The 22,569-nt window shown below is 40.1% G+C and overlaps 1 protein-coding gene across 1 annotated transcript in view; it reads right to left on the reverse strand.

The window, feature by feature from the left end:
- Positions 1-5,505: 5,505 nt before the first annotated feature.
- The window catches only part of LOC119736154 (adhesion G-protein coupled receptor D1-like), a 54,722-nt gene continuing 37,658 nt past the window's right edge, over positions 5,506-22,569 (reverse strand). The window contains exons 5-15 of the mRNA XM_038210171.1: positions 18,570-18,675; positions 17,021-17,124; positions 14,924-15,017; positions 14,482-14,638; positions 12,399-12,468; positions 11,175-11,241; positions 10,587-10,672; positions 9,153-9,279; positions 8,682-8,741; positions 8,420-8,495; positions 5,506-7,361 (exon numbers count right to left, since the gene is read on the reverse strand). Of these exons, the coding sequence (XP_038066099.1) occupies positions 8,439-8,495; positions 8,682-8,741; positions 9,153-9,279; positions 10,587-10,672; positions 11,175-11,241; positions 12,399-12,468; positions 14,482-14,638; positions 14,924-15,017; positions 17,021-17,124; positions 18,570-18,675 (928 nt within the window). The 3' untranslated portion in view covers positions 5,506-7,361; positions 8,420-8,438. The remainder of the gene's footprint in view (positions 7,362-8,419; positions 8,496-8,681; positions 8,742-9,152; positions 9,280-10,586; positions 10,673-11,174; positions 11,242-12,398; positions 12,469-14,481; positions 14,639-14,923; positions 15,018-17,020; positions 17,125-18,569; positions 18,676-22,569) is intronic.

A 22,569-nucleotide genomic window follows, 5' to 3' on the forward strand; every position in this document is an offset into this window, starting at 1 on the left:
TCATACAATGTTCATCCTTTCCCATTCGTTTTAATGTCGTCAAAATTGCATTGCTGCAGCGGTTCAATACGTCCCATTCGGATAGCACTCGTTTCCATTAATAGATCCCAATTCTTATATTTCTTTTGACTGCTAAGGTCGAGTTGAGTTCATTCTTTTCAAAACCAGTTGCTGGTGTGATACTAACAATACGATCGCTTTGTAAAGTATTTTTTTTTATATTTGTGTTCATTTCGAAAGCGCGGTTGTTTGAAGCATCAGCAGTCAGCACTCCCGTTCCATCCAGGGTAGTTTTAAGGGAATTAAACCAGGTAGTCACATTTTACTCTATGACCATGCGCTGCCTGGTTGTCACTTTAGTTTGTTGTTGTAATGAAGGCCGTCGTCACCGGAGATCGAGAAAAGAAGTCCTTGCCTGGAGTTGTACATGCGTGTTGGTCATGCAAAAAGTGTGAACAGAACTTGGAGGATAAACAAGAAACCTAATTGTTATCACAATTGGGCTGCATCTCCGTATTACGCGCAGAAATGGCTGCGTCTCTAGTCCAGAATGTTTGTCTTCTCTTCTTACTGATGTTGGCCTTGAGAGATAAGCGGAGAATAACCTAATTGTTTTACCCAAAAAAATAGACTTTTAATACTTGCACAAATTAAATCCCGAAAATTATACTGGAAAGAGAGGGATGTGATTGATAATTATTAATAAATAAAGTAGGAAACAACGTTTTTTTCCAGCAATTTAAAGGGAATATACATCATTTGCTTTTGTTTTAATTTTCAGAAATTGATGGAATTGAGGGGTTGGAAATATAAAGCAAATATAGTTACACTGACTTTTTTGAGGTTTTGGGTTCGAAAATGCTATAAAAACCAAGAAAAACGATCATTTTCCTGTAGTCTGGTTCCCTGACTCCATATAGGAAGAAACAGAGCAGTTTACATACATTGGGGAATTGTAAGGTCAGGGAACCAGTCTAGCTGGCTCGTGGCCCGTTCATAGGTGTGTAATCGATTGCAAACAAGTGCGATGGTCAATTGAGGCCAGTATTTGAAAAAAAGCCAGTTGTTTCCAACGCTGATCGGCCGATCAGCGTTGGAAATTGATACAAAAATACCACTTTTCTTGAAAATGACAGTATACCAGGTGCCATAATTTTACAGGATGTTTTAGACTGTCATTTACCAACATCCTATTAAGGTATTTCGCAAAAACTTGGTAGTTTTGTTTTTCGATGTTTGCAAATGTTGTATATTCCCTTTAAAGGTAGAGTCCATCATTTGTAATTTGTGCATTTTGTTCGTTTGAAGCAACAAAAGAGTTCAAAATCTAATGAAGGATACTGAGCAACTAACCTGATGAAGTTTCAGCTAAGCTTCAGCTGTACATTCTGAGAAAAACAGCATTCTAAGATCTCAATTTCAAATCAAAAGTTGCTGAATCATGTTTTTGAATTGTTTTGAATTGCAACTATACGCGACGTCGCGCACTGATCCGACGAATTATAACAACCGCGCGCGCGTGTGCGTCGTTCGAATACTTGTGCGCGCTGCGCTGAATAACAAAACGAACTACTAATTTAAATTTTCCTACGGTGCTTCTTAAGAATCACCGTTGGAAATGCCTTCTTTCGTTGATTACTTCAAAATGACAGCTTCCCAGAAAGAATAATTTCACAGGGAGTTTAGTCTCCTTACTATCTTTCAACCAAGTTAGTTTTTCAACAATAATTACGCCAGTTACTTTTCGGATGGCTGCAAATGATGGACTCTACCTTTAAATCAATCACTATTTTTTTATTTTATAATGTGAATTCGTTTCCATTGGAGCATATTTAGAATATTCCTGCTTCCCCACTTAATAGGCCTGATTGAAGTCAATGAATTAATATAAAGTTGGTTCCTAAATCTTGCTCAAGGCTTGAACAAATTAAGGAATTTCATGTTACTTCTTCTGCCACTAATTTCAACGATCCATATCACGTGCAGGCAGTGGGCATCTTATTTACCTATAAATGCCCCTTCCTTCTTTATGTATTTTGAACATGCAAATCCAATTAATTAATAACCTCCCTTTAAAAACCCTGATTGTAAGATATTTCTTTTTTATTAGCAGTTTGTAATGCCCAACCAACAGTTTCCAGCGCCCCTTGGGTGGATGTCAATGAAACAGCACTACTGACCTGCGTGCCCGATGGAACGGCTCGTGAGGTCAATTGGAGGAAATATGGATTGGATGAGACGTCTTGTGATTACTCAACAACCTGCCTCGCTATCGTTCGATTTCTCCCCGGTGAATTGTATTGGGAATCTTCAAGTGATCGAAACCGATTCCTTCAGATGAGACTCGGTGCGATAATCATCTAACAATCACTTCAGTGTCTTTAATTGAGAAATTCCTTTAGATAGCATTTCTAAAGTTCAAGGTTATAAATGGAGATGTTTACTCCGAGCGTTAAGTGCAATTTAATATTGGGAATTCAAGGCCTCTGTTGCCGGAAATATACAACAATACAGTATAGGTGAACACCGGGCCGCAACTTGAATAGCACAAAACAAAACCACATGGGTATTGCTACTTTATATTTAGGGCCTCACACTTTCAACACATTTGGAAATGGCAGCGTTCTGGATGTCCCGTGCCTCCGCTCAACGCATTACTGTTGCCTTACTGCTTGTAATTCTAGGTAAGACATTTCGAAGAACGTTTATGGTGATTTATAAGATTAGTTGAGATATCCAGGTTCCCCTTAGCTGTTTGACGTCATTGCGGAGATTGTCAGTACACTGTTGTTGTCTATAATGTTTGTGCTCACTGAATTCTTCATTGCCCGTCATGGGTAATTAAGGGATTTTGTCCATCGAAATGGACATTTTGTACGTCGAATTTCTTAAAGAAGCACTTTATTCAAGTTTAGAAAATCAGACTTTTGATACCATAATTGTTTCCGGAGGCAGAGAGTATGCAGTCTTTACCCTCATTTAGAAGAAATTACTTTTCAGGAAAATATTTACCCTTCTGTAATGTGTGTAACGCATTCAGAAGACGTTGCATAAAAATAAGAAAGTAGACAGACTTGTTTGTAATTATTTTTCCCGACTATTGCTTTACTTCTGACAAGCTATGCGTCGTGTACGTAGATACGAGCTTTGGTGATCTCAATGCATCTCCCAGGTTACCTGCCTGTATGAAAAGATGTAGACGTTTTGCACTGAGCAAGGTCGCCACCACGTGCTCCTTACCAGTTACTACCAAAGTACACATTCTCAGCAAGTCACATGCACTCATTGACCACACATTTTCCTTCTCAAAATAACGATTTAGAATCTGCACGCACTTTCACTTCGGCAGTTTGTTTAAACTCACCCGTCCTTTGTAGATGATTTTTTTTTTTTTTTTTTTTTTACATCTTTTGATCTGCTAATGAGTGCTGTCCGTTTAAATGTCCCACAGATGATCTTTATGTAAATTGTATTGTCACCTGCACTTTCAGGTTATTTTTCAAGTAATTCTTGTGATTAAATCTACACTATTAAAAAAAAATGAAACTATTCAATAAAAACAAAAGGCCTTGCTAATGTGTATATCATTGTTAAATCCAGGACAAGACGTAAGATATGTATGAATAATGCATATGCGCCAGGGAAACCTGTACGTATCTGGTGTACGATTGTTATTCAGTTATAGAAATCTAGGGTTCAAGTATATCACAAGTGCCACTGTGTATTTCTTTCCGAGACCAATGGCAGTGAATTGACAAATTATTTAAGTGCAAGGTCAGGAAGCACATCTGCATCCTGGTTCAAAGTTTCAAAAAACTATTCGAATTGACCTAAAAATTAATGTATTGGAACGTTCATTTAGACAAAATGATGTCTTTATAGCAATAATTTAAATTGATATGCTAAATGTTTCTATAACATTCTCCATTGGATACAATCTGCGCTGCTCCTTTGATATCAAACGAAAACTTCTACATCGAAGTCCCTCTCCAAAATGTGTCAAAGAAAAATTGGCTTTATTAAACTAAAGTTACTAAACTGCGCGGAATGTACCCGTGTGTGGCGTTTTGCCATGTTAACCTCACAGTTTACTTCCTTGCTTTACCATAGCTATAACTGTCCTCTAATTTAGATAATTCTGCACGAACAATAATCGTTGAGATGAGACTTTAACCCCCCCCCCGTCAAAAAATTGTGGTGTGACGCATGTCATATTCATCACTGTCACACGAGGGCGCATTTGTCTTTATATTGAATATTCATAAGCATTTCAATTTCATTTCACACGTATTCATTGCCTGTTTTAACCCTCCGACGCAGAAAGCCCATTTAGTAACACACTTACAGTAAGGGGTCCCCCGGGGACCCAAATATTTAGCGCCACGGTTTGAGGCTACACAACACTGTATCCACATGAACACAATCTTGCCATGTCTGTAGACTAAGGAGGTGTATTTGTATACATAGTCTGTGGTCAAGCCGTGCACTGTCTACTCGCAAGTGACCTTGTTTGTGCCCGTGTATATGGTGGGTCCCCGGGTGGGCAGAAATTGCGTCCGAGTTGTTTTGTGCGCGTGTATATGGTGGGTCCCCGGATGGGCAGAAATTGCATCGGTCCTTAGCCCAGGTTGTCATGCTCAGATATGCCTGACCCGGGGTCACACACAAAAGGTGACTGCATATATCCGTAGAGGGTGTCTCTTGCTAGGATTAGATGGAAGATCACCAGAATTGCTTTGAATTTTTTTTTTTTAATTAAGGTAATTAACCAAATTGGGTCCCCAAAAGGGCTAGATTCTGCGCCGGAGGGTTAAGACCATGCACAAAAGAAAAAAATCGAAGTTCACGTATATTAAGAAAAACTCACAGCCAAGTAGGCTGCAGTCAATATACATAACGCGCAGGTAGATCTTATGTGAAATTACGAAAAATATGCAAGGTTTTGAGTTCAAGCTATTAAAAGTGACCCTGTTTCGTGACGAGTTATGCGGGACCTGTGTTTTGTGCTTGATTCGTTTTCATTCAAATACGTTGCAGGGAACTATATCCTTCTATTCCATTAGAACAACATTATTCAAAAAGTGTATTTATTAAACTACAGATGCATTCATGATCGTCGCCAGGATTTTTTTCGGGGGGGGGGGGGGGCACAGCACATTTTGCCCCAAAATCCTTGCACTTTCGCTAGCCTCTTCACAATTATTCATTTTGTGTTCGAGGGTTGGCAGGGGCCGTTTGCCCCCCCCCCCCCCCCCATTGACACCCCTGCAGACGCCCATTTAGTTAAAAGCAATTAAATTAATAGCAACTTTGACTTCACACCTCCTTTTCCTTTTTTTTTCTCATCCTCTTTTTTGTGTTTTTTTCCGGGGGGACAAGCGCCCCCCTCCCCCCCCCCCCCCGCGACGCCTATGGACGTATTCACTAAGGTTACTCGTATCAATCATTTAAAGAACATGTTGTCATCAACTACCCAGCAAAACCAGGTCAAAAGAGAGGAAAGAATCAAATGTTCAAACATAAGTCGGAATACTATTTTTATTGCGTTATGCATGTATGTATTTTCCCGCTGACAATCAATGTTTGCTCCATTTATACGAATTAGTTGAAAAACAACCATCGTGGCACATCACTGGTCAAACGATGTTAAAGCTAACTAGCCTTTCGATTAAAAAGAAGAAAAGTAAACTTTGTAAAAAATTTTTTTTTTTTCAGATTTCAAACAAATGTAAGGTAAGGAAGCACTTTAAATAACTAACTAGAATGAAAGTTTGCAGAAGTTTTCGCAGCAAAAACTGTCATCACACAAATTTTATACACGGGTATATGTACAGTCAAAACAGAAGGTGGTGATCAATCAATTATCAATTTTGTACTGTGACAATTAAAGCCACGATCCCCATTAAGGCCTCGTTAAATATAGTCTGGTCTTTGAATAATCCTTTGTTCTTCAGTTTCCCTGTCCACCCTTGATTTGAATTCCATCTCATTGCTTGATATTGGGTGGTAATGGACGATAATAATAACACTCATTATTGTTATATTGTCATTTTAAAAGCGCACGTATCCACCAACACATTAGTGCTAAAGGCGCTACACTATACATTGTAGTTGAAGAAAATATACATAGTCATTACTCGTCGGATTCCAACAGAAAAAAAAAACATCAGCAAAGCAGCAACATTTACCAAAATACTTACAGCATATATACATTTATATTGAAATAAACTTGTTAATTTTTTGATATTACTTCAATAATGTGCAATTCACGGTGCAGTGCGCCACTTGAAAATAATTGCGGGCATGTGCAGTATTCAACGGGCTGCGTTTTGTCCTTGCACACACATGGTTCCAGGTTCATTCTATCTGTGAATAACGAGGTTTCACAATGCTTCCAAAAGCATAGTCGCTTAATAAGTACCGCGCTTGAATAATGGTATACAAACAATGAATGTTAGTGAGTGCAATGGTAAGAATAATTTCATGAGGTGAGAGATGAATGTTCCATTCTACGAGGCGAAGGCGCGTGGAATGCAACATACATCTGTCACCGAATGAAATTCTTCTTTCCATTGCACGAATTTGAAACATGTATCATTTGTTTTATATAACACCTGCATAAATCCTTGTTATCTGATTGTTTGGTAAACTGGTACCTACATCAATGTTCTACTTTTTCAGATGGCAATAACTGGCGGTTCACTTCCAATATCCGATTTATTAAAAACTGTCATATCCAATTTGTGTATTTTAGAAACTGTTCTTGAAAAGTTCAGAACTTCCCCATTTCTATTCTAATCGTTTGGCAGCATATCTTATGTGCTTGTTTGTGTTAGCAGCGTCAGAATCACCTACGATTGAGTTCTGATATTTCCTCTTCTATTTGGAAACCACACAGAGATTCTCGCGTATCTTCCGCCAATTTACCATTCTGAAAATTGGATTCGTGTTACAGCGCCACCGCCGACAGTAATGAAATCGTGCAATGTAAGTTCAATTCACCGTGCTGTAGAACTAGTATTTTTGCTTTGCGGCCGCGCAGTGCGTGGGGACGAATAATTCAACGACATGTGATCAACGATCCACCAATCGGATGACGGGGATTTGCTCAGGTTTTGTAAAAAAACAAATGATCAACCAAATGGTAATATTTTCATAACGGTGTCGATCGTAAAGTTGAAAAGGGGGCGGTAAGTGGCGTCTTATTAAAAGGCGGCCCACTGTATGTGAATTGCTTTTATACAGAAACTTGTGCTTATCGACCCTATTGGTTATATAGGTAAACATAATGTATAAACCGAAATTAAGTTGTCTCAAGACCATCTCTGTAAGGCACCAACTTCCGACTGCTCGCACTGTGGCTGTGAGAGAAACAAATTAAGAATTAAGGTGAGGAATGACTGAATAATTTGTTTATGCGTAATTTTCATTTCAGCTGACGGTTGTTGTTACTGGGGCTAGTGCTTGGCTAGGAAAGTGTGGGTTAAAGGTTCAACCAATTTTAATTGGGCTTGCACGTGTAATAAACTCATGTTTGAATGGGGAAATTGTGTGCGAACTTTTGCCTCAGAAATTGCAGAGTAATTAAGAAAATACGTAAATAAATTTCACATAATAGTACGGTATCTTTATCGAGGGTTTGAAAACAAAGTATTCTAGCTTTAACTTGTTGAGTGGATTGTGTTGGAATGGAATACATATTGTAGGGGGGTCTTGTAGGCCAAGACATCTGCAACTATGTTTGGTGCGTCAGGAACTTTGAGTTATTTCAGTATGATGCATTTGTTTGCTTGGTTTGGCTTAGTTTGCTGGAGTTTGGCAGGGCTTATTAGATCTACTGGGCTGGCCTTGGGCTGGACTAGCCAAAAAAAATAGTCTGGAGTCCGGTCGCGAGACTGGGCTGGACTTGGCTGGGCTGGGCTGATTGTTTGCGTTGGTGAGCTGGATTGGGTCGATGAGGGCTTGTTTAAACTAGGCATGGTCAGCGGCGTAGCCAGCATTCTCACAATAGGGGCGAGTGTGGGGGCTGGATTACAGTTGGGGGGGGGGGGGGGCTTATTTGTGTAGCATCCGTGCTGAAAGGTAGACAGGCTTTTTCATCAGTCACCCGGCCGAAGTGTTGGGGGATGTCTCGCTGGACAACATTTTCCTACGGGGGCGCCCTGCAATGCGGACACTATAGGACAATGAGTGGCGGTCTTCGTGGCGATACAATTAAACACAATCGCGCGACTTTAAAAAGAGGCACTCGTGAAAAAAAGGCCGGTCGTACACAAAAGGGGGTGGAGGGAACTGTCCTTGGCAGCTGTCCTGGACAGGGCACCTCTGTGGGCTGGGTTTGGTTGGGTATGCTTGGTTGGTTCGGGACTATAGGTTCAATGCTGAGGGGTGTACATCCAGTATCAATAATCGTACTCACTTGAACCACGTTGAGTTTATCATTCCTTAACTGATATTGTGCCCGAGTCCACTGTCTTGTGTAACTTCGTAGCAACCTGCATTGTAACGAAGGAACGAGGTTTGAACTGTATGGAATATTTAGGAAAAACACACAGCGGAATGTATCACCTCAAGTTGTTGTTTTCTTTTCACTTGTTTCCAGGGGAGTTAATGTTTGTTTTTGTTTGTTTTATTTTCCATTTTTTTTTGGCGAGAAAGCAGCTGAGGAAATTCAAACCTACGTCTTCTTCCAAGTAAGATTTGTCTTCTTCCAACAAACTGGTGTAAAACACGAAGAAAGCCTGTAGGAGTAAAAACGTGTTTTTTTTAGTATAAGAAAGAAAATTAAAGTGTCACTATGAATTAACTTCCTGCAATATGAGCGTCCAATCAGCTTCTTCATTTCGTTGCCCCTATTGAATAGACTGTGTTCAACCATTTATGTCTTATTTACTATTCTAGTATTGTTAAAGTGCATTAGCCGAAATTATTTGAATCTGAAAGTTGCATGGTGTTGCACTACTCCTCTTTTTGCATCAAAAATATGTAATTTGAGTAAAATTTTAGTAAAAATGAAGATATTTGAATTTTTAATGAATTATAACGACCAATGGTGTAGGGGATGTAAACATCAGCATGAAAATCAAATACTGTCAGATCGACAGAATACGTGCTAAAATACGAAATATGCTTCATAAACCGTAAAGGCCTACCTGCAGGCTATTCAAGGTCACGAATGCATTGGTGAAAAATAAGTTGCCATCAGGGAGATAGGAATGTCCCAGTATCCACAACAAGCAAACCAACGGCTCAAGTACAGAGGCCACCTGTAGTCCAGATCTGTAAACAGGTACGTTCGGGAAATCATAACACATTAAATGACATTTCAATAGTTCGAATTTGGGAAACATTTTCTCCACACATTGCAGGTTAGCCGTACTATCTGCACAATATATGTACACAGGGTGACCCACAAAAAATGCAACCCTAAAACATATGCTTTAAAAAAGAGGATCGGTGGATTTTATGTTCTGGGTACCAGATTAAATCTGAGAGCTCTTTTATTCAAATACTGATAAAATCATGAAAATAGCACTTTGGGTTGCTGAGAAATGCCAATTACGTAAAAAGAGTCATTATTCATGATGTACACAACACTTTACCACATGGATTTTCACTGTATTTATTTGTGCATGTCCTAATCCTTACAAGCAAAATGGCACATAATATGAGAAAAATACATATGAATTTGATTAACATACCTTTCATTTCCCACCTGAACAGGTATCTCATCCCTTTTAGTCCTTTTTAAACCCTTTCAGCATCATAAATATGTTAAAATACTAAAACAAATTGCACAAATAAAGGATAATTGCACACTAGGCTTACAGTAAAATTATGTACTGCTTGAAGTACTTGTGCACAGAGTGAAAAAAATGACTACTTTCACATAATTGGCATTTTCTCAATAACCCAAAGTGCTTTTTTCATGTTTTTTTCACTCTTCAAAAGACAACGCTCTCAGCTTTAATCTGACACCCAAAACGTAAAATTCCATCAATTCCTTTTTTTTTAAGGCAAAGTTTTAGGGTTGCATTTTGTTGTATATGTAGAAAGAAGATTTGGCAATTTTGTTTCTGGACCCTTTCTTGGCTCAATTGTTACTTTGGCATAGAGTGAGCGATATCAAACATATCTTGCCAACGTACAGCACGTGTTTGGTTCACTTCATGGTTGCTCAGTGGGTTTTTGGTTGCGTGGCTTTTGATGACAGCACAGAGATAGCTTTAGATAAGTTGTTTAATTTAGCAATTTAGTTTCCAAGTTTTTATTGCAAGAAAGATAGCATTTAAAATATTCTGACAGGTGACGTCCTCCACGATGACAAGAGAAAACGAAATCATTTCGGAAAATCAATGGGAAACTAATCAAACTACAGACATTGACACATAGCATTTTAAGAACGATGTACACAGAGCTTTTCCAATTGCAGTTTACAATTTCGTTATGAAGCTTAAAACAAAACTAAATCGGTGCATTTATTGAGAATGTGTGACGTGTGGATACAGTTTATGCAGTCTGAAAACCTGACGATTCATGCGAATCTTAGTCCAATCTCAGTCCAACTCTGACTTTATTTTTCTTACCTTATTTTGACCGTCTCCTGGTTGCTAAGTTTTCTCTCTTGCAATCCTCCCCACCTGGTCAACCGACAAGTTATCAAAGTTTTGATCTGAACAGCATATGAAACATAAAACAAACAGATGCGATAGTAGTTTTTTTAAATATGAATTGCTGAATATTACACCACGCTGTTATAGTGGTATACAATAGATAATCATGGATGTTAGAATATTGGTTATTGTGTACAAACAAGACGTCTAAAATGCGTTTACCTATAATATTTCTACTACATATTATTAAGGTGGAAATCCATCCAGTACATGTTCAGACTAACAAGGACAAGTAAGCCTGGTAAAGCTGGTCCAAGAGCGCGCAGAAGTATTTTCAATCAATTCCGAATGGCTATTCACTGGAGTCTTTCCATGCATCTAGCCTACACAATGGGCCAGATTTAGCCCATGCAATTGCATAACCGATACTCCTATTTTAAACCTTGGGGTTTTGCTGATATTTCAACAAGTTTAATTCACAATTGATAGTAATTGAATTGGTTAGTCACGTACAAAGATGTCTGGTCCATCTCGAACCAGCAAACAATTATTGATACTTACAACAAGCATATATACAATGGGACCCATGAGTTCCCAGACGAAGGCCTCACCACTAGACAACCAGCAGCTTTAAAAGAAGAACATAAATAAAAGAACCTTGATATGTTTCTTATTAAACTAAAGATGGTGAAAAAGGCGTTGAGTTCATTGGTACAAATAATGTTATGAGGAACACAGAGGGCGCTATGACATGGAATAATTAGAAATTATGTTACACCAATTCCTACGAGTTGGGGGATATAATTATGTGCATCGCACATAATTAAAGGGAATATACATCATTTGCTTTTGCTGTAATTTTCAGAAATGGATGGAATTGGGGGGTTGGAAATATATAGCAAATAAGTATAGTTACACTGACTTTTTGAGGTTTTGGGTTCGAAAATGCTTTAAAAACCAAGAAACAGAGCAGTTTACATACATTGGGGAATCGTAAGGTCAGGGAACCAGTCTAGCTGGCTCGTACCCGTTCATAGGTTTGTAATCGATTGCAAACAAGTGTGATGGTCAATTGGGGCCAGTATTTGAAAAAAAAGCCAGTTGTTTCCAACGCTGGTCGGCCGATCAGCGTTGGAAATTGATACAACAATACCACTTTTCTTGAAAATGACAGTATACCCGGTGCCATGATTTTACAGGATGCTTTACACTGTCATTCACTAACAGTCCAGCAAGGTATTTCAAAATGATTTGGTAGTTTAATTTTTTGATGTTTGCAAATGTTGTATTTTCCCTTTAAGCAAAAACAGTCCACGGTACAATAAACTGTCTTTGCTGGATTGCTCCTATTGTATTTTGCATTTTGTAAGGCCAATGAGCAATCCAGCCAATGGTCATGAGATGTATCTTTCTTGATAACTGTTGCAGAGAATGACATGAAATACTGTAATAGCACATGATATAAAGCCCAGTACAGCTGGTAATAGACCACACACAATTTCACTCAATTCATTCAGAATGGATTTTAACTGAAATTCCGCGCATGCATCTGGTCTACACACTGGACCAGATTAGGCCCATTACTAGGTAATCCTATGCAATAGCACTGCCCAGCACTCTTCACTAGTCTACAACCAGGTTGAGTCTCAAGTTATGTACATGTAGTTAGTCAGTCACTGTGTCATTCTGCGGGATAGATACGAAGAGGAAATTAGGCTTGCTTTTAAGAAAAACCAAACTAGCCTGAGTGACAGTTTCCAAGTCCTTGTGAATATTGCACATTACCTTCCTGTGCTTGTTGCGCAACCACAAAGACCACTTGCGAATGAAGCCACCATCCCTACTACAGCGAACCCTGCATTCAAAAAAAAATGGCAACGAAATAATTGGCCAGGTATTAATATTAGGCAGCATTTGGATAAGTCGAATGTTTCGTAATGGGAGTGCCTTTTGTTTGCCCGCAGGAAATTTTGGTGGCGATATGTGGCTAGGCTTCGCGTTCACTTACGAGTTAACAAAGGACGTGTGGAGGAGAATTTATAAAAACACGCGACTAATTGTATAGTCTCCGTGCCACACTTAACTCATAAACAAGATCGGTTTGCGCGGTGTTCTCTTCACTTAAAGGGAAAAGTGATAGACTTCACTTCACCCACATCTATCGACCAGCCACGCCACAACATTCCTTGTAGGTAAAATTAAGCAGATTTGCTCCGTGCACTCAGCGTGATAACTTACTTTTGTATAGCCACTAAACATGTTTTGTTCTCGTGTTGTATGCCATGCAGATATGTAACATTTGAAAGCAGTTTGTTATGTGGTTAATAGTATCACTCGTGCATCAGGGGGAAATGCCTAAGTTACTCCTATGTAATTGATAGTGTACGGTAATATGCTAATGAGCTGATTGTAATATGCAGATGTATTGACAGGATCCAGAGATGGGGGTGGTAATATGAACAATTGACCTATCGCGGTAGAATTGCTTCAACGCAGCTTGTAAAAAATATTGTCAAATTACATGATATACAAATGGACGCGGAACGCGCAACATCTGAGACAAACAAAACTCAGCGTACAAACATTCCATGGGGTTGTCTAAGGGGCGTTGCCAACTCGCAAACGGTGATTGGTCAATATCCTTCAAATCTCTCAACTTTTCATCATGTATTGTTTATAGCTTATTCACAACTTTAAACAAAAATAGGTTAACAATATAACAGTATTTTAATAAGGTAATTGTTAAATGACTTGTATATACTTGTTTTTATTAAGTGCTGTTGTTGTTTTTTCTTTCTAATGAACTGTACAGCGCTTATGTCTTAGTAACATGTAAAGCATTTTTAAATAATATTTATTATTATTATGGCAAAAAAAGTCTCCGGTTTCTGGTTTGCGCGCGCGTCGTCGTAGCCATGCGCGTCGGCAAAATTATTATTGTTTTTTTCAATGTAAGATGATGTCTCAAAACTGCCAAACTGACTGGTTTGACTGGAATCATGCTGCTGCACAATTTTAACGTGCTTTTAAATGGGGTAGCGATGAATATAAGCTTTATGTGGCCTCTCTGGGCTCCCGTATATTTTGCACTAAATTTAGTTGGGCAGCATTTGCAGACGATGAGAACTAGTGTATTATTCAATTTCTTCTTCTAATTATTATTATTAGAAGTAGTATTCATCATTTCTGGTAATGAATCCGAGGATTCCTCAAAAGCGCCCTAAGCACTGTGCTCGCCCGCAAGCCTGAAGAAACCTGTAGAGAGAAGACAATGACATATCACTAACAGATAATGTAGCAAAAATTGGCTGAGAGTGTAGTAAAATTAGTATTCGATAATGTATCACGTGTCGACGGATAATGCAATTACCCCAAAAAAATGTATCCGATAATGTATCACCACGAAACGGATACTGTATCAACCGATAACGTATCAAAAATCGATTACCCAACAAGTGTTAAGAATTGTTGATAAATCTGTCTTTATTTCTTTTTCGAACAAAACGGTTAGTGGAAAAAGTGGGACCCAAAAATTATGGCATGGGGTTCGGGGCCCGTTTAAGGGCCCCGGAAAAAAAGTTCTGGATTTTCTAGATGCTCTGTGTTGTGATTTGAGGCTATTTCTGACCAAATCTTTTGGAGGAAAAGATGGTGGTGTAGGCAGTGCCTGCCTTTATTGCGACGCCACATAAAAGAAAAAATAGTTTCTGGGTTTTTTTTTTGGGGGGGGGGGGCATGGCCCCCGTGGCCCCCCCCCTCCCGATCCGCCCTTGGTTCATTGTCAAAGCCACTTGGTGGGGAATACAGGTACCTTAAAAGCAGCGGTACCGCTACCATCGCCAGGGGTTTAATAAAGATGATAGTTTACCCCAGCCTGTCAGCAATAATGCACGTGGTCGGATCCGTGAAGTAGATGTGTGCTCATCGTGTGACGTCAGGTAGAAAAGAGCGCCTGCTAGTGCCATCCAAATGAAAGTAGCTTGCATGAAGAAGTGAAACAAAATGGCGACGGTGGTGCAGATAACCTGCAGAAAACAAAAACATTCATAAAAAGAAGCAATTTTTGTATTGCTGATATATTATAACATTACAATGTGGCGACTTAAAACATAATAATAATAGTGCATTTCTTTTCCTGGAGTTCTCCTCCTTTGGATGCGATGCACTTATTTAGTATTTTTAAATGACTTGAGCTCCAAAACTCTATTGATTTTTTTTATTCTTTTTTTTTTATAAAGATTTTCCTTGTTTCGTGCGCAGTTCCGTTAGCGAACTAATGGATGTTAAAGCGTCACGTTTTCTTTCCTTACCGGCTTTTCATCGTCCCGGAAAAAGACCGTTGAGTATAAAGCAACCATTGCCAACGATAGACTTGCGTGGGTCACGGTACGAGAGCTGGTTAATCTGTAGAAAAGGTAAGGGTTTTTTCCCATAAGAAACACAGTATTGCAAATTCGGTTTTGCCCTTCACTGACGTATTTTACAAACACTGTACGCTCAGTGTTGTCCTGAGCGATTGTAAGAACACAAAAAAATTGCAAACTATTCGGTGGGACTATGGTGGGGAACCGGAAAAAGATACAGAAATGTCCCCTCGTATCCACCATCCACGCAGTCCATGGGTAAAGACCCCGTCTTATTAAACTTGTAAATCAGTTTCTGTATCACTTGACGAGCTAGAAAATTTGAAGGTATTTTGTGTCAAGTAAAATCCTGAACTGTCGCTATCTGACATGACGTACTGATTTTTTGCAGTGAGACATGACCCTGACTATACCGACGACTTCCATTCGTTGTACATTGACTAAATATGTACGCATGAGTAATTTTACGAATCTATACTTATTTACAAACACGGAGAGTGGGGGCCGGTGATGTGTGGGACTCATTTGAATAAACCTTTGTTGTTTGGAAAAAAAAAGGGAGAGAATAGACTCGGAACTGTAGGGTGTATTCGAAACTCCGTTCTCGGGTGACCCGCGAACAGTGTCCTCGGGTTGCGGATAACGCCAAATACCCAAAGGCGTGTGGAGTGCAGCTGGCCTTGCATTCAAGATGGCAGCCGCCGTATTAAAACGCCGAATGAAAAGAAGAGACAATTAATTGAAATAAAACTAACATAATTGAAATTTCGAAACAGCTATACAAATTGGCAAAGACAATAGGCTGACAAGCCCTATCTATGAACACTACATTTGTTGGTATCATTACTGCTCCTGCATTAAATTGAGTGCTCTCAATGTAATACACAAATAGATCCAGTAGGGGCCTAAGTCCGCCATCTTTGTTCTTGACGTTCTTCATCTACTCCCCAATAAGTGAAGAGTGAGAATCATGTTCGCGATCACCCTTCGCGTGTTGGTTATTGTCATATTTTGAAACCCTGTTCTCGTGTTCATTCAATACGAGAACGGGGTTTTGAATACGCCCCCTGAGTCGGGCAAAAACAGAAGAGGGTCCTATTTCCATCGGCCTTTGGCCTCGGGAAATATAAACCTCTTCTGGTCACTCACAGTCCCTTGGGGCGCATAGATGTGCACTAGTGACCTCATTGCCAGTCTATATGTGTATAATAGTGTACAGATACCCCCGTACCTCAGCTGGCTCTGTCCGAGTGTTGTGCACAGGCGGACATTTTTACCAGTATAATTGTCATAATTGTTTTTGGGTGTCAGAACGGGGGGGGGGGGGGGGGGTCGGATTACTTTCAAATATATTTCTATGACAAGAAAATTGAGTCGTTCCTGGGGGGGGGGTTCAAATGTTGACCAATTACGTTTCAAATCAGAAATTATTTGCTACAGACACACATTTAGTACTCGCAGGGTCGACTTGTTCCCTCTCCTATCAGATCCGATAATGAAGGGCCGTCTACTTGCAAGGCGGATCCGATTGGGCGCAAAAGCAACCAAAAACAAGAAGCCTATTTTCAGAGGATGCAAGACTCCCAAAATAGAAAACATGTATGCCTAAACGTAGTATTTTTTTATTTTTTTGGGCAGAAAAAAAGGTTAACTGTAGGCCATGATTAACATATTTTATTAAGGAAACAATCCACAGAGCATATTACAAAGAGAAACTGCGCAGCACTTCGTAATATGTGCTAGACAGTTTCCATTACCAAACATTGTCTAATTAATTTAGGTCATACAAATTGAGTTGCATAACGACAACATTATGAATAAAGGTTACAATAGAAGTGCATTTCCCTTCGTTCCTGATAAATTATTTGAAAGATTTTAGAACATGTATACTAATACATCACATGCAAACATAGACGGTTGGGCATTAAGAGAAATAAACCAATGGCGATCATGGTCATTTGCTTTCCTCTACGTAATTGACCGATGCCAATGCGACGCTTGGCTTATAAATCGGCATGATGTGAAATACAAATTGAAACTCACCTAGAGTACTTGTAAGCCAGCAGAACTATGCAGAGAGATGCAACGGTCACAGTCATGTTGACGGATGTTAGAAGGTTCATACTGCGAGAGTTAGTCATTTCCACCTATAATCACGAACATGATTACCATAATAAACACTTGTTTATTTCAACGTTTACAATATTGCAGGTTCGAAGCACATGCAACCATGCCAGACGAGCCTCCAACTATCCGCTCTGTTTACCAGTACCCCCTCACCGGCAAAGAAAGTACAGATGGGGGGGACCGACCGATGCCATCTTGCCTGACTGCAATTTTGCCGCGACTTGACGCGCTGCATTACCACTGCGTGTACATACACATCCACATGGTGTACGTACGGTGTAGCGTGAATATCCGACTCCATGAAATGTGGACTCATTGGTAGTATTGCGCATGCGTAAGGACGAGAATATGCTAGTTTATGATCACATACGGGAGAGTGACCTGTCACGTGCTAGGGATTAACCAATAATAGGGAAAAGGGGTCCGATTTTCATAGGAGTTGGATTTTCATATGACAACGGCACACACACAATGAACGGTACGCGTCAACCAGCTAAGTGTCCAGCCCATGGGACGTCGTTGCTAGGTAAAATGGCGCCCTCTCTGTTGGCACACGGAGCCAATAGACCAAAACAGACACGCTTTGAGTTTTATCCCGTAAGCCCATTCAACGGCGAAACCATTATTTTTTTAGGATAATATGTCATGCAATAGTTGCTCTATACAATAGCCATTCAAGAGGCCCTCTTGCCCAGATTCGTCTAAACTCGGGTATCGACTGTCATCAGCCAAACAAATAACAATTTCCACGCAAGTCGATCTCCACACAATTTCCACGTGTGTGCTTTCCTATGGTGCTCAGTAGACCGTGGGCCCCCACTGGCTCCATTGGAAAGTGCACATGTAAACAAAGTGTGACGTCATCAGAACAGAGGTTTATTGGTCGGCCTGGTGTAGTCTCCGCTCAATCTGCTAGCTGCAGTCTGTATTTGTCACAGTCAAGTTTTCACCTTTAATCTAAAAGTGCAATCCATCCACAATTTACCGCCCACAATACCGTAACTACAAACAGAAGTTGATACAAGTTCTAAATATGCAAAAACAAACCCCACCATTTTCACAGAAACCTCTTTCGCTAAAACTTGTTTCCATGTACAATAAAGAAATACAAACATGGTTGGATTTTTAAAAAAAAAATAGCATGGGCGTCACCAGGATATTTTCTGGGGGGGGGGGGGCAGGCAAAGCCAATTTTCCCCGAAGATCCTTGTACTTTCACTAGCATATTCTCAATTTATCTTTTTTTTCTTCCGAGGGTAGGCGGGAGACATTTGCCCATCCCACCGCCATTAAACAGCCATGCAGACGCCCGTTTCGTTAAATGTGTATTAAAGTAATAGCAAATATGACTTCACACCTCTTTTTGTTTTCTTTATGTTCTTTTTGTTTTCTCTTTTTTTCTTTTCCAGGGGGTTCCTTGCCAAATCCTGGCAACACCCATGAAGATGAGCAAATCTTGACGCACCTTATATGGTTGCAATAGCAGGGCATAATTCGCTAGGAAACCACAGCTACAGGTGACGTCATCTTTCGTGACGCTAGACACTCGACATCCATTGGCATACCATTGCCTGCAAACAAAAGTATAAGCAATATGTTGTGAATGGTCACTCTGACGTCATGCCGACAAGCAACCGCCCAAAAAATAAGCAATTATTTTCTTCTTCTTAGGCCAAAAAAAAAATATTCGGTCTCTGGTCAGACCAAAGTTCCGGAATTGACGCGGCCACGCGGCTTTCTTTTTTTTCTTCAAGCTTAAATGTACAGACAAGGTGGGGTACTATTTTGCTTTTTTGGTGTCCTCATGTACATTGGTGTCCTCCATAATTTGCCTTGGTGCTTTCGATCATTTGCCTTGGTGCAATTTCCCATTCCTTGGTGCTCTTTGGTAAACAAAATTGAGGAGGTGCGGAAATAGAGGGCGCTGTTGGAGCTACCGCGGAACATTTTGTGAAAAAAAAAGATCGACGCGCATGATTAAAATCGACGCGCGCGCTGACCAGAGACCGACTTATTTTTTTTTTGGCCTTATCTGACCAGATTTAATATGAAAACTAACAATATTTAAAGATATATTTTTAAGGACTCTGCAAAAACACTATATTGCCATCAGTTTATAAACATGATATACTATAGGTTTTCTCGGTCAATTTCGGCAAATGAGCAGCCAATTTAATTTTCGTGCGTTCGAATTGAAGCTATTTTGCCTCTCCAGTTGTTACTGCGTTTCAAATTCAGAATTCGGCCATTCAATTTCGTTTTGAGGCATTCAAATTCCTTTAGCACTTTGTTCAATTTAGCATATCATCATTCTTTTTTGTGACACACAATCATCATTCAATTTAGCAAAGCGGGTTCGACTGGAGATTTTACTGATTTAATTTTTTTCAATTTCGTAAAGAGGCAATCAATTTCGCTTAAAGAGAATTCAAATAAGTACGACTAAAGAAATACGAATAAACAGATAAACTGTACTAGGCAACTGTTTCGTATCTTCACTTTAATTCAGGCAAACCTTGTTTTCTTTATTTATGCTTCCAGTAGACTTTACATGGGGCCAATGAGGTTTTTTCTTCTTCTTTGTTTTCTTCTTCATTCTTTTTTTTTGGGGGGGGGGGATCTTTATTGGTTAACTGACCAAGACCTAATTTTGTATTGTGTTTGAAGGGGTGTTTCTTTATGTTTTTCCTGGTTTTTTATTGTTTATGTTGTTTCTTCCTCAACCATCAATCTGTTGGCGTGCCAGACATCTTGGCATATATGTTTGGGTATGGTTGTACCACTGCATGCACTTCACTTGGGTGATGACATCAACGCTCTGGATGGCTGCTTGTTGAAGGAGATCGCACCTCCACTGCTGCATGTTCATTCCTGCTTGCTGGGCAGCCTGTCTGTCTCCGACACGTTGTTGCCACTCAGGTAACCCAAGGATGCGTTTAACTGCAGCCTTGAATGCAGAGTGTGCCATTTCCGTGCTGTTCAGGAATGGGGAGTAGGGAGGGAGGCGCTTCAGCTGGATCATTGGGTTGGCACCTTCAGGGAGTTGGGCTCGCACGTGAGGCCTCGCATTGTCGTATATGAGGTAAATGGGTTCGTCGTCTGGGAAAACTGCATCACACTCTTGAATTGTGTCCGCAAGAAACTCCTCGAATCTCTCTCGCGTCACAGTTTCGAATGCGATTCGGTGGTGCACCAAGCCTACTTCACTAGAAACAGCGAAGGTGACATTGCAATTTCTCCCTCGTTTTTGTCGACGACTCGTCTTGCAGCGATCCCTCGTGGAGCTCTACCTTGGGAGCGTCGAGTCCAGACGTTATAACCTGTCTCGTCAATGAAGACTAGATGCGCCAGAACACCATGCTGCAGGAACCACTCACCTTACTGGACGCGTTGATCAAGAACTTCAGGGGAATTTCTTGCATCAGGGACGTCCTCCACTAGTTTCAGTGTAATCATCATCCCATCCAAGGCCCTGGCTATGGTGGCAGTAGAAACCTGGGGCTTCTCTGGCAGATGCTCACTCAAACTAGCCTTCATTTGTTGAAGTGTCAAGACGGGATTAGCGTCAAGGATGCCTTGCAGATGGTTTCGCATGTCATCATCCATCTTGCTGTGGGTTGCTCCTCCTCTTGCCAGCATCTCTCGCCTTCCAGTCCTCAAATATGTTGCAACAATTGATCTGGCTGTGGACTTGTTGATGTTCAAATTGACCGCAAGCTGAAGGTAGTCTTGCTCGTTTCCCTCGAAGGCCTCAATCAACCTTTCTCGATCTACCTGGGCCACTCTAGCGTAGCGACCACGAGCTGCCATTTCTAGAAATATGCGTGTAAAACTGTAGCGAAAGCTCGTCTTCGAAGTACATCGGCAAAGTGACTCAAGTGCCAAAAAGTGAACCGTATTTATGCCTTCAACATTCTTAAGGAAACAACAATTTAACAAAGCGTTTTTTAGATTGCACAAATTCCAGAAATGACTGCCCAAAGATGAATTTGAATGACTAAACACACGCCTCAAAAAGCTCCTGCGAATTTGAATGCTGCTTTGTTGAATTGTTAAATTGCATGATTATTTTGTTAAATCGAATGACGCAACAGTACATTTGACTGGTCATAAAACGAAATCGAATGACCCTTTTCAGTAGCATTTGATTTCGCGCGAAATAGAATAGCGTAGTGGTTAAATTGGCTGCTCATTTGCCAAAATTGTCCGAGAAAACCTATAGTATTGATTGGTGGTGTTTAGCAATTCACATTGATGTTTAGGCATTGGACACTATGTTTAGCTTCTAAACTTGTGTTCACACTGACAGCAAGATTGTGTTTAATTGCTAAACACAATTTTTAGAATGTGGAGCAGTTTGCTGAAAATCAGGATCACGTGACTACACAATAAGCCTACATTTGTGTAGCAAGTAGGCCTATGGCAAAGTCTTTAACGAGGTTTTAGAATTCAAAAAGGGTCATTCACAAAAATAAACATTGAATGATATATCTCAGGCCAGCATGTACAGCATTTTCTCAAGAAAACTCATCTCCAATTGTCCCTCAAAAAAATAAGGTTCGTGGTGATTGGAAACGTTGCCGAAGTACGCGTACATGTGCAAACATTATCACATCGTCGGATCCTAATAAGCAGTGCTGTTAATATACGTACGTACTACGTAATATATCCAAATGATACCCAAACGTTCGCTGACTTTTGCTTTCAAATTCCAAGTCTATAAGTTTCTTCAGGGGAGACACTCGTTTTGTTGCAAAGATGCGTTTTTCACGTCATGTTACAAAGAATCCATTGAAGCGTAACAGTTACATTATTGATTGCTTTCTCATGAAATTAAGTGGGAGAAAATTAGAGAATGGAATCCATCAACAAATAACTTCACTAAACAGTGAATTAATGAATAAATGGAAGATGGATACTACATGTTTTTTTTTTTCTGCTGTCCAATTAAAAATCATACATGGAGGTACCGCGTTTGTTGAGTGAATGTAAGTCACTTCGGCACCTAGCCAACTCGGCCCCACCAACTCGGCCCCTCGCCAACTCGGCATCTAGTCGGCACCCAGTTGGCACCTAGCCAACTCGGGACCTTTCCAACTCAGCACCTTACTTTTGCGTCCTGCTCGCGACTTGCTATACGGCACCTGAATGACCCGGCACCTAACCAACTCGACACTTGACCTCCCCAACTGAATAACCCCAAAACCATGATCCTTGCCCAAACCATCCAAAACCTAACACAAAGTGCAGTGGTAGTTACAGATCTCTAATGGTATAGTTATTTCATGAAAATCAGTAGTTCGTAGTATACAAATACAGCATTGTTTGAGGGGAAGTAGTGGGAATAACTGGTCCCGAGGTTCGCGTCGGGAGGTAGTCAAGCTGACCTACACCGAGGGACCAGTAATTCCAACTATTTTCCAGAAATAAACTATGCTTTACTACACCTCATACATGTTTAGCAG

This window comes from Patiria miniata, unplaced genomic scaffold (assembly GCF_015706575.1).
Source record: "Patiria miniata isolate m_02_andy unplaced genomic scaffold, ASM1570657v1 HiC_scaffold_29, whole genome shotgun sequence".
In the NCBI taxonomy this organism is placed as follows: Eukaryota; Metazoa; Echinodermata; class Asteroidea; order Valvatida; family Asterinidae; genus Patiria; species Patiria miniata.